At 31.5% G+C, this 12,489-nt stretch overlaps 1 protein-coding gene across 1 annotated transcript in view; it reads right to left on the reverse strand.

Moving 5' to 3' along the window:
• Window positions 1-3,542: 3,542 nt before the first annotated feature.
• The window catches only part of LOC135134831 (thyroid receptor-interacting protein 11-like), a 43,905-nt gene continuing 34,958 nt past the window's right edge, over window positions 3,543-12,489 (reverse strand). The window contains exons 4-6 of the mRNA XM_064063670.1: window positions 5,866-8,857; window positions 5,602-5,805; window positions 3,543-4,184 (exon numbers count right to left, since the gene is read on the reverse strand). Of these exons, the coding sequence (XP_063919740.1) occupies window positions 3,667-4,184; window positions 5,602-5,805; window positions 5,866-8,857 (3,714 nt within the window). The 3' untranslated portion in view covers window positions 3,543-3,666. The remainder of the gene's footprint in view (window positions 4,185-5,601; window positions 5,806-5,865; window positions 8,858-12,489) is intronic.

Below are 12,489 nucleotides of genomic sequence, written 5' to 3' on the forward strand. Positions count from 1 at the left end.
AAAGTGTAATTTTACAGAACAGTTTTATTTATATTTTTTAATAAGTACGCAAAGCAGATACTATGATCAAATATAAAAAAAGAAAAAAAATCGAGTTTATACATATAGGTATATAATATGTATAAATATTATATAAGTTCAAAATAAAATCAACATTAAAAAACCTGTCGCACCGGCTACATGTTTCTGAGTTCCCGTCAAAATAAAAAAAGATTAATATGACATAATTCTTGGTATAGTTTTGGAAATTTCATTCTACCCTATAAAATTTTATTGACGATAACGAGGCGGACAGTAGTACAATAGTAAGAAATATTTATGGCTCACACCAGTTCACTCGAATTTGTTTAGAGCATTTGCCAGGTAGTTGTACTCATAAAATAATGGTCATTTCTGTTCATAAGTAAAGATGGTCCCTGCCCGGACCTGGATTATTCTCGTTTTTCTAACATCTGGGAATTATCGGCACGCGACAACTTAAGTTGTAAATATCTCTTGCTATTGTACTACTGTCCATCTCGTTATTGCCAATAAAATTTTATAAGGTACAATGAAATTTCCAAAACTATAGAACATAATTTTTGGACGAATTTGGCGCCCCTTGTCGTTGGCGCCCCTAGGCAAGGGCCTACTCAGCCTATAGCTGGTTTCGGCACTGTATATGGGAACACCATAATAACGACGATGTAATATTTTGGCTAAATTTAGCAAGTTGCCATTATACTAGAACGTCCAGGGATTGGTTAGAAAGCAATAATATAAGTTTTGTACCTAAGAAAAGGTAATCCCCCCATAGTGCCCCCAGTGCGAACAATCGAAAACAAAATTTGGGGAATACTAAGTAGAAAGGTTTACAACAACGGCTGGGAAGCCAATTTAGAAGAACAATTAAAAAGAACAATTTACCAGACAGTTAGAGAAATGGACGTGGACACCATCCAAAGGCTGTAAGACCTACATATGAAGACAATTTTGCGTCGTATTGAATATAACGAATCTTTATTTGTTTTCCCATTAATAATAATTAATTAAGAAATTAAGCATATTTCTGGGTTCGTTTTGAAATTCAAATAAAATTAAGTTTGAGCTTCCTATTATTAATTTAAATTTTTTCTCAAAACGTTTTTTTTTACGTTAGTTTTCTCGGAAATTAAAAATGTCTCTAATTTTCTTTAAAATATCTTTAAGATTTTGTTTCCTCTGAATTTTAAATTTTCTCTTTTGGACACCACTAACTTTGTATTTTTTGACTGATAATGAAAGTTTAATTATATCTCAAAGAACTCAAAACCAGCATATAGTATGTACTGAATGAACCAAGTTAACAGCAAAAATGACGTGTAAAAACGCACAAAAAATGAGAGATTGGACGAAAAAATGCCCAACTTATGCATTCTTACATAGTAGCAACAATTATCTAACAGCGATAAACATGAACTCAAATTATCACAATTCACGTATCTGTAACAAATACTCCTATATGTATTCGTAATTTATATATTTTTTAAATTTAAATATAAATTAATTAATAATTAACAATAAAATAATAAAAAAATAAATTAATGTCAAATTTTGACTTGATTAGAGTATTTTTAAGCCCTAGTCTGCAAGGTTGTTTTAGGGGTAGTTTTTAACGGTTTCTCCGAACAGGTTGAAATTTTGTATTAACAATCTTCGTATTGAGAAATAAGCAAATATCGAGTTTTAACTAGATTGGAGCATTTTTAACCCCCAGTCTGCAAGGTTGTTTTAGGGGTGATTTTTGAGGGTTTCTCCGAATGGGCTGAAATTTTGCATCAATAATCCTCGTATTGAAAAACTAGGGATTGTCAAAGTTTAACTTGATCAGAGTATTTTTAAGCCCCAGTCTGCAAGATTGTTTTGGGGGTAGTTTTTAACGGTTTCTCCGAACGGGTTGAAATTTTGTGTCAATAATCTTCGTATTGAGAAATAAGCAAATATCGAGTTTTGATTTGATTGAAGCATTTTTTACCCCTAGTCTGCAAGGTTGTTTTAGGGGTAGTTTGTAACGGTTTCTCCGAACGGGTTGAAATTTTGTATTAACAATCTTCGTATTGAGAAATAAGCAAATATCGAGTTTTAACTAGATTGGAGCATTTTTAACCCCCAGTCTGCAAGGTTGTTTTAGGGGTGATTTTTGAGGGTTTCTCCGAATGGGCTGAAATTTTGCATCAATAATCCTCGTATTGAAAAACTAGGGATTGTCAAAGTTTAACTTGATCAGAGTATTTTTAAGCCCCAGTCTGCAAGGTTGTTTTGGGGGTAGTTTTTAACGGTTTCTCCGAACTGGTTGAAATTTTGTGTCAATAATCTTCGTATTGAGAGATAAGCAAATATCGAGTTTTGATTTGATTGAAGCATTTTTTACCCCCAATCTGCAAGGTTGTTTTGGGGATGATTTTAGAGGGTTTCTCCGAATGGGGTGAAATTTTGCATCAATAATCCTAGTATTGAAAAACTAGCGAATGTCAAATTTTGAATTGATTGGAGTATTTTTAAGCCCTAGTCTGCAAGGTTGTTTTAGGGGTAGTTTGTAACGGTTTCTCCGAACGGGTTGAAATTTTGTATTAACAATCTTCGTATTGAGAAATAAGCAAATATCGAGTTTTAACTTGATTGGAGCATTTTTAACCCCCAGTCTGCAAGGTTGTTTTGGGGGTGATTGTTGAGGGTTTCTCGGAATGGGCTGAAATTTTGCATCAATAATCCTCGTATTGAAAAACTAGCGAATGTCAAAATTTAACCTGATTAGAGTATTTTTAAGTGCCAGTCTGCAAGGTTGTTTTGGGGGTAGTTTTTAACGGTTTCTCCGATCGGGTTGAAATTTTGTGTCAATAATCTTCGTATTGAGAAATAAGCAACTGTTGAGTTTCAACTTGATTGGAGCATTTTTAACCCCCAGTCTGCAAGATAAACTGTGGTCTGCAAATTAGAAACGCCTCTTATCGTTTCGCTGCCATTCATTATTGTATAAAAGTTAATTAAAACATTCATTTAACTGTTCCCTGTTTGACATCAATTTTGTCTGTATTTGAAAACTGAAATCTCTGCAGTGACTATTTACCTTATTTTCTTCGGTTGGTGTGGTGATAAGGATTCCCATTACATTGTGTTTTGAACAGTTCTGTGTTCACTGAAGTCAATTTCACTTATCACTTATTTCAGTTATCGCCTAGATTTAATACTTGCATTGCTCAGTTTATATTTGAAGTTTTTTCTGATTTTAATTTATCTGAAAGTTTTTTATTTAGAATTACGAAGGAAATACTTCTGCTAACTAGCTCAGGGCGTAAATTATTGGAAAGTATCAATTGGTGACTACTTTTAACGAATGAATTAACGAAGTCAAAAGTAGTTCTATTTTTCGTTTAAACGTTGAATCATGACAAAGTTGGATAATGAACATAAAGTAGCTGCACCAAAAACGTCTACTATGGTACACACATACATTTAGATTTTGATTGTGAATTTTTAATACCATACATTGTCTTAAAATTTTTTTACAACAAAAACGAAGTTAATTAAAAAAGCGAAGCTTTGTTTATTAACTTTATATAAATATATTAATAAAATATTTGTACAATATATTTATAACAACTTAAATAGAACAAACAACATAATACAAAAATAATGAAGGTATATTAATTAACTGTTATCTTTGAGAACATCTTTTAGAATGGAACTGGAATTTCTATTTTGTGCAAAATCTGCAAATGTTGGTAGGACGACTTCCGACAAAATGCTCGGTGACTGTCGTGGAGCTGATGTACTACTTGTTTTTCGCGACTTGGGTGTTTCACCACTGTTGTTTAGTAAACTTGGTACTAGCCTGGGCTTTGATTCGTTTTCTAAAAATTTGACAAACGCCTGTGACAATGACTCTTGTGACATGCCTTGCGATGTTTGCGGACTCATGAATGAACTTAACCAACCCTGTTGGGGTTTGCTTAAATTCACTTTGTCATGCTCTTGCTGGTTGAAATCCAGCACGGTTGCGATAATTTTTAATATTTGCATCTGATCTTTGTTCAAATTATTGTTTGTAGAAACAAAACCTATTATAAGGTTTTTGATTAGGGACTTATCCACCTTGCCATCTGACTGACTAGAAAGACTTTGTAGATGTTCTTCATTCTTGTGTAATTTTTCTTTAAGCTGGGATACTGTAACGTATAAATATACTTTACAATGGAGCACTTAATACAGGTAGCATGAAAGTCACACAGGTTGAATATGCAAGTGAAATCATGACTATGAAAAAAATTTAGAATTTCATTTAAATATTCTTCTTTAATAATTCAACCTGTGATCAACTGTAGGGAACAAATATGTTTATCTTTAATCCTACAATTAACAATCAAATAAAAATGACAAAGTTCAAAATTCGAATAAGTACACGAGTCGACTGCTTCAAATTATTTATCACAAAATTTCACAAGCGAATATTCTTTTGTTTGTGTCGTGCTTCAATTGCATAAAATTTCTTATATATTTTTTTTAACTTAAAAAACAAGGTTAAGTGTTTGTAGCTTTAGATAAAATTTACAATGAAATTGGTCAACCTAATTAAATATAGTAATAAAGATATTTGTTCCAGCAAACGAAAAACAAAAAAATTGAAATAATACAAACGTTACGTCGACGGTAAAAGCCAGAATGTAAGTGTTACTCAGGGACCGGTTTTTCAAAATTGAACCAGTACCTGATGTAATACTCACGCTCTGTGCCTTTATGCATAACATGCCAATTCCATGCCACTGGAAACAAAATTAAACTGGAAAAATAATATAATTATTACAGGCTACGACAAAACTAAAACATTAAAAAAGCAAAAAAAAAAAAAGAAACGTATCGACAAAACAGCAAAAAAAATGGTGAAAACACAACCGCATTTTGTCGATCCCATTCAGTAGTCTGAGGAACGAAAACAAACCTCACAGTTACCAAATGAGATTAATAAAACGCAGTCAAGCGTGCAAACAATTAGTGAAGTGCAAAAATAATATGCATAAAACTATTCGAAATTACTGTGCACTTTTGATTAAACACCAACCACTTCTGTGCAAGATTCAATAATAAATTACGTATATATGTACTCGCAAAAGAAATGTTTAAGCGTAAATATTTAACATCACCAAAATAATAATAATAAAACAGCATCAAATTAGCTTGGTGTTCTAGCGTTTATTTAGAAGGAAAAAAATTTAAAAGTGTAAAATACAACCAAGCTAAGTCGATCTATAGCCACTAAACCTGTCGGGTTATTTTGACTTGCGTGTAACAACGGACATTAAATAAATACAAAATAACGAAGCGAACAAAAATACTAAGTGCACATATTATATTTAAAATAATGAAAACTGATAAGCAAATCAACTATTAGTAGAAAATGTTTGAATGTGATGACGTTACTGAGAGGTTGATACAGTTGTTTATGATAATATCAGTCGATATTCTGGGATCCCAAAAACCCAGAATTACCAGCTGATATTTCACAGACAACCATTGATTCTTAATATAACTGCAATGTTTACTATGGTAATCTGGGTTCTTTATAACTAAGTAAAGAAATTTTCCTACCTTCCGTTTTCAAAGTCGTTATTAGTTGTTTAGATTGCTCCAACTGGTCAGACAGTCTCGAAGCTGCGAGAAGACCGTGTTTACTCTCTTCTAATTGTAACTGTAGACCTGCTATGTCGTTCTTCAATTCTTCTTGAACTTTCTTTTCAATGTTTATTTGGCGTCTTATTCTTTCAGTTTCTTTTTGAACATCTTTCTCTTTATCTGCAAATGTTATTTAAAAACATGATGAGACTACTAGAATGCAATGGATCAATAATTTACCTTTTTGAAACTGTTCTAGCACAAATTGTAGATTAGCTAAAGCGGCCTCTTGTTTACTTGCGTGATCTTCTGCATCAGATATCTTTTTTCGTAACTCATCCCTTTGATTAGTTATTAAATGGAGCTGATGTTGCAACGTTTCAACATGTTGATTTGCTCTAATACTCACTGAAGTATACATTGTACTCGAATTTTTCTCTCGTTGCTCAATTTCGTTTACTTTGGCTTGTAATTCCGTATTTCTCTCTTCTGCTCGTAACAGTTCGTGTGTGTAGTGTTCTTCCACTTCAATCAGATGAGCTTGTAATCGTTCTAGTTTTTTGGTTAAACTCTGTTCCTTTTCGGAAAAACTAGAACGTTCTGCTAGAATTTGCTGAATTTTGTTTTGCTCTTCCAACAAATTTTGAGCTAATACTTCACATTTTTGCTTTAAGAACTGATTTTGATCAGTTAATTTGTCGATTTCTTCACATTTCTTTTCAATCTCTGTATTATCTTTGACCGAAATGCTCAAAGTTTGGATCTGAGCCTCTAAGTTACGGTTCTTTTCGCTTTCTGCATTCAATACTTGGGTAAGTCGTTGGATTTCATTGTGATATGTGACACTCTCTTGATGTTTAGTTATTATAACATTTGTTAATTCATTTTTTGTAGAGTTGAGTTCTTCAAGTTTTTTTTCCAAAATGTTTATACTCTGGCCACATTTTAAATGTTCGGTGGCCACAGACTTCAGCTTCTCACTTTCAGCTGTCACATAATCTTTTTCTTTGACAATTGAATCATATTGAAGTTGCAGTTGCTCGTAACGAAGAGGAATATCAACATTGTCTTGTGGCAGTTTTTCATCATTTGAATTTTCAATTAAACTTACGTTTTGAAATTGATCCTCTTCTATTTTATTATCAACATTTTTTTCCGTGCTTGAAACAAGGTCGGTGGTTTCAGTAGTTTTGGTTTGCAAAGTTTCAAATTTATTTTCCATCTCCGTCACAGTAGTTTTTAATGTTTCATTTTCCTTCCTTGATTCAACTAATTGATTTTTGCACTGAGTGAGCTCAGCAAGACAATTTTTTAAATCTGATTCTAAGATGGATCTTGCTTCTGCCGTACCAGTTAGTTCTTTGCTGATAGTGTCATATTGCAACTTCAAGCTAGTTTCACACATTTTTGCATTTTGCAACTTCTCCGTAAAATTTCTAATTTGACTTTCACATTGTCTTCTGTTATCTTCTTCCATCAAAAGTTTTTCTCGAATAATATTGAGCTCGCTTCTGAGGTCTTCATTATTTCTTTCAAGTTCTAAATTTGATTTTTCCAAAGAAATTTTCTGCTCTACGTGTTCTTCAATTCTTCTCCTATGATTTTCTAATTCTTCTTTCAACACTTCCATGTTAATATTCATTTCGGTATATTGATACTCCGTATTTTCTAAATCAAGTCTCAATTTTTCCAAAGTCGATGCCAGATTTTCGTTTTGTTCAGTAACTGATGAACTAGCTCTTTCGAAATCCATCACTGTTTCTTGTAAGATAGAATTTTCCTTTTTTGACTCATTCAGGTCTTCCAATAACTTTTCGTACGACACCATAGTAACATATTGTTGTTCAACCTTTTCCGAAGTAGTTTCATTTACGAAATTGTTTTCTTTTTGGGACACGATGTCTTCTAACTCTTCAATTTTTTTGTTAGCGGTTTCAAGTTGTGATTCCAACATGAGAATATTATCTTCATTAGATTCGGAAATCGTTTGAAGGCCCGAATTATTTTTGAGCATCTTCAACTCATTTATCAATATATCGTTATTTTTTATTAATTCGTTGCATTCATTCTCATAATCTTTTAGAGTTTGTGATTTCGTAATTACTTCTTGGCTCAAAATTTCAGAATTTTGTATTAGCTTTTCTATTTCGTGATTTTTCTCTGTCAGAATATTCGTTTTCTCTTCAGTAACACTAAATAATTCTTTTTCTAAACATTCACATTTTGACTTCAAATCTATTAATAGGTTTAATATACTTTCAACCTGATGACTAAATTCCGACACTTGAGGATCAACCTCATTTTCAGAATCTCTTACAACGTCTTCACATCCATTATTAGAATCGATGTATCTTTTCATGTTTTCTGTTAAAATGTGAACATACTTAGTATGTGTATGTTCCTTCTGAACAACTGCTTGTTGTAATTGTTCTTGAAGCGTTATAACATCGTTTTTCAATTTATCCAAGTCTGCAGTACATTGTGATTCCTTAACTAATAAATCTTGTTTTAAACAACTAACTTGTTGTTCGTAGCCTTCCAAAATCATCGCTAATTTTCTACAGTTTTCGGCATCAATTTGGCTTTTCTTTTCGAATTCAGATATAGATTGTGTAGCGTTTTTCAGTTCTGTAATTAAAATCTTATTTTCTGATTCTAACAGTTGTGCTTTTTCTTTCATTTGTGAACATTCTTCATCATTGGCGTTCTTCGAATCGTCTAAAACCTTATGTAAAGTTGCATTATTACTTTTTAAAATAGTAATTTCGTTTATCAGCTTTTCTAATTCAAGTTGGAGTTTTTGATTTTCTTGTAAAAACCTTTCACACTTAACACACGTTTTTTTGGAACTAACTTCATCTGCCGACGCTACGGTTTTCTTCAGAGATAAACCATTGTTTGTTTTTAAATTCTCGATTTCGATTTCACTTTCCTTCTGATTAGTTATTAAAAGTTCGTTTTCTTTTTTCAGTTTGTTGTAGTCATCTTCTAGTTCATTATATTCTTTTTGTAATTTATTTTTCATGTTTATCAGTTTTTCATTACTTAGCTGATGTTCGTTATCAAGTAGAACTAAATTTGACGTTAATTCTTGCTTTTCGTTTTGTAACTGCGATATTTGCGTTTTTAAGTCGGTAATAATTTTAGCTGTTTGATCTTCTTCGGGATTAAACGAATCTGAAACTTCCCAAGACCAGTTTTCGTTCGACTGAGCAGCGCCATCTTTTGCGGCCTGGAAGAAAACAAATTTCATTGAAATAAGAGGTGCAATGAAAAAACAACATAATTATGAACCATTGCAAAAACGTATATATTAGGGTGATTCAAAAAAAAAAAATAATTTTTTTTTTTCGTGCAAAGAGGTTCAAAAGTTTCTTTTCAACGTAAAAAAATACCAGTTAAAATTTGAGCTCTTAATATTAATATTAAGACCGTCCGCATCGCGTTTTTCTATTTCCCATAAGAATAACATGGGAAAATTTTTGTTTGCACCTTCTGATTTTTATTGCTAGCCCGTCGTGTGTCGTGAAAAAAATTCAATCACATATTTTTATAGAGAATTGAATGCTCTACAAAAAGTGTCTCCTATGATTGTGCGAGAAACCTGATAGTTGAAGAGTTATTTTAGGCTAAAGTTAAATTTATCCAAATTTTGACGTTTTTGATGCATTACAATAAATTTGATGGTCTTATTGGAATAAATCACCACAAAAATTTATACACATTTTAAATTTAGTTTTTTAAACAGTAATTGTTTATAATTTTATGCTATAATAAGGCCAGTAAAACTCTTTCCGAACATTTTCAGCATCAGTGGGTTAAAAAATCATAGTCAGGTTTCTCGCAAAATCATAGGAGACACTTTTTGTAGAGCGTTCAATTCTCTATAAAAATATGTGATTGAATTTTTTTCACGACACACGACGGGCTAGCAATAAAAATCAGAAGGTGCAAACAAAAATTTTCCCATGTTATTCTTATGGGAAATAGAAAAACGCGATGCGGACGGTCTTAATATTAATATTAAGAGCTCAACTTTTAACTGGTATTTTTTTACGTTGAAAAGAAACTTTTGAACCTCTTTGACACGAAAAAAAAAATTATTTTTTTTTTTTGAATCACCCTAGTATATATATTTTTGTTTTTTTTTTAATGCTATACTAGGTTTGTAGGTATGTAGTTATATATGTATACATGAAATTTGAGGCACAAAATCTAGTAAGTGTGCAACATACAATATATTGTTCTTTTGTACTAGAATATTTTATATTGATTTAATTATTACTAGTCTTTGTTTCTTTTTACCTGCTATTGCTTCGTTTTAGTTTTTTACTTCTCGAGTACAATTTTCACTAGATTCTTTTTATTGCACTTAATAGGGTCGTTTGACGAATGTCTATTTCATCTTGTCTCTTTTTCACACTCTGTACACGAGAAAAATTTCGGACATTTGTTTCCATCTCTTTGCATGTCTGTCTGTTAACAATTTTGTTGGATCAATAATCTTGAAGCACGTCGAATATTTTACAGTAAATTTCGCTTGAAAAAAATATTCTAACACATTTATCTATGTTTCACATAGTATTTATATTTACTTTAGAATGAAACTATGTATCAAAATTAATGTACTTATCTCACTATAAAAGGTTGCTAGTGCCACAATAAAATTCTATTAAAAAAAGTGCTTGTTTTATATGGCGGTTAATAATAATCTAAGCTTACTTTTGTTTTAACATCAAGACCATAACATTGTTTGAGTGGTTATGTAACATTAAGAAATTTTTTATTTATTCATGTCCTTTAAAATATCAATGACATTATTTCTAAGAAATATTTAAATAATAATTTAAGAGACATATATTAAAAGACATGCTTTAAAGTTAATTCTTACTAATATTTTTGTAATATGATTTTAGTTTTTACAACTACTTACAAAGGGTGTTCGTAGATAATGTATAAATCGAATTTATTAGAAAATATATTTTTAATTATTTAATTATCTGTAGAACAGAGTAACATTATTATTGTGTTGCATTACGCAAACTAAAATGCCCATTTTTACGAAAATTTTTATAGAAGAATACGGTCTGTATGCATGTAAAATTGATTGTGCTTGAGTGATGTCTAAATAACAGAAATTCCTTTTAAACACAAATTTACAAACGTAATGTATTATAATTCTTTCGATTTGAAGAGCCCAAACATGATACAAACGATGCTTCTCAAACGTGACTAGACTAAGAAAACCGTAATTAAAAAGATCTTCTTAAAAACCGTGCTATTAATAATATAATAATTATTTTGCGTATATGGCACCGCAAGGTTTCCTCTGTATGTTACATTTAATAATAAACTATCTTTGCCAAATATCAATCTGCCTAGCTACACTAATTTAAAACAGGGAAAGAAATAATTGTGTGTGTGTATTACAGTAGTGCATAATTAAGTTGCATCTGTATCCACAGCTCGTTAATTTTACAAACTGACACTCCATTAATTCAAACCTTGACGGTTATCTGTATATTAACAGCAAACATTTTTCTACTGGATTAATTTAAGGCTTTAGCAACTCGCTCCATCGGCGCATACACTAGTTCTTACGAAAATCAATAAGATGTTTGTAACAAAGATTTAAAATTTAAAATTTCAATAACAATTTGATTTTTTGACAACTCAGCACACAGAATATAAGCATTCTTTGGAAAATATGTTTGTAGTTTGTATACCAACAAAATTTTTGGTCTCTTATGAATTACGATTATTTAGGCCAACGATCCCGAACAACCTTCCTGGTAAAGATCTTATCAATGTGTGACAGATGACGCGTGCCGCTCCGAAATTTACAGAAATCTCGGGGTTGCATTCAGGCAAAGAATTGTCTCAGACCCTTACAGACACTTGTTAAATTAATTATTTGCAGATAGCATTGATACGAGGGTTTGTAATTTATGGTTTTACGAATTAAGGGCTTCGGATTTTTAACTTTGAGGTTGTAAAATTTTATACATATACAAAAATACTGTCCTTATATTATTCTTTTAAGGATTGTGTAAAGATGAAAAGAGAGGTTCTAGTGAAAAATGATAAACCGATAAGACGTGCATGTTGTGCAAAACTGAATGAAAAAGTTGTATTGTTATTTCCTGTAAAACCGGAAAGTTTGCAAAGTGCGTAGCACGTTAGTTTTTTAAAATTAGTTTTGTGAGTTATATGATACGAATGAGAATTCTAAAATTAAAATTTTTGTTGTTAAAACGGGTTGAAGTGAAATAAATTACTTAAGATAGGGCCTAACTTAACTAGGGAGAACAATACCAACAAAAAAAGTGTTTCACATGAACAATATTTTATCAAACTTCACAGTTAATATCGCATGCATTTGATCGATAATGTTCACTTTACTGATTAAAAGTAACTATAAATTATACACTTAGATAAGACTTTATTAAACAAGAAGATTTAAAATATGTTTTATTTCACGGTGTACAGTAGCCGCAGACATCAAGGAATGATAAAATCGTGTCCCACGTGTTTTAAATAAACCGACTGTTGGATTAAAATTATGAAGGTTAGTGTAATTAATAATAATAACAATATTTAGGGAAATCTGAATTTCCTCACCTGGCAGAAAGACTTGACTGTACACACAGGCGCGAAACATAAATTTTCATCAGGTTCGCGAATGGTCGCAGTCGCGTAACCAACACGTAACACGAATTTTCTGAAAACTCTAACTATTTGTCGACTCGTGCAATTGTTCTGCGGGTGTCAAGTTAAACGGTATGGTGGTGGCATAGACATCTATAAAAAAATACCAGGTTCGCGGTCTCGGCCGTTACATATTCATGATGATGTGTTACACAC

The sequence above is a fragment of the Zophobas morio genome, unplaced genomic scaffold (genome assembly GCF_036711695.1).
Source record: "Zophobas morio isolate AGI-343-1 ecotype UQ-CSIRO unplaced genomic scaffold, CSIRO_AGI_Zmor_V1 ptg000024l, whole genome shotgun sequence".
Lineage (NCBI taxonomy): Eukaryota > Metazoa > Arthropoda > Insecta > Coleoptera > Tenebrionidae > Zophobas > Zophobas morio.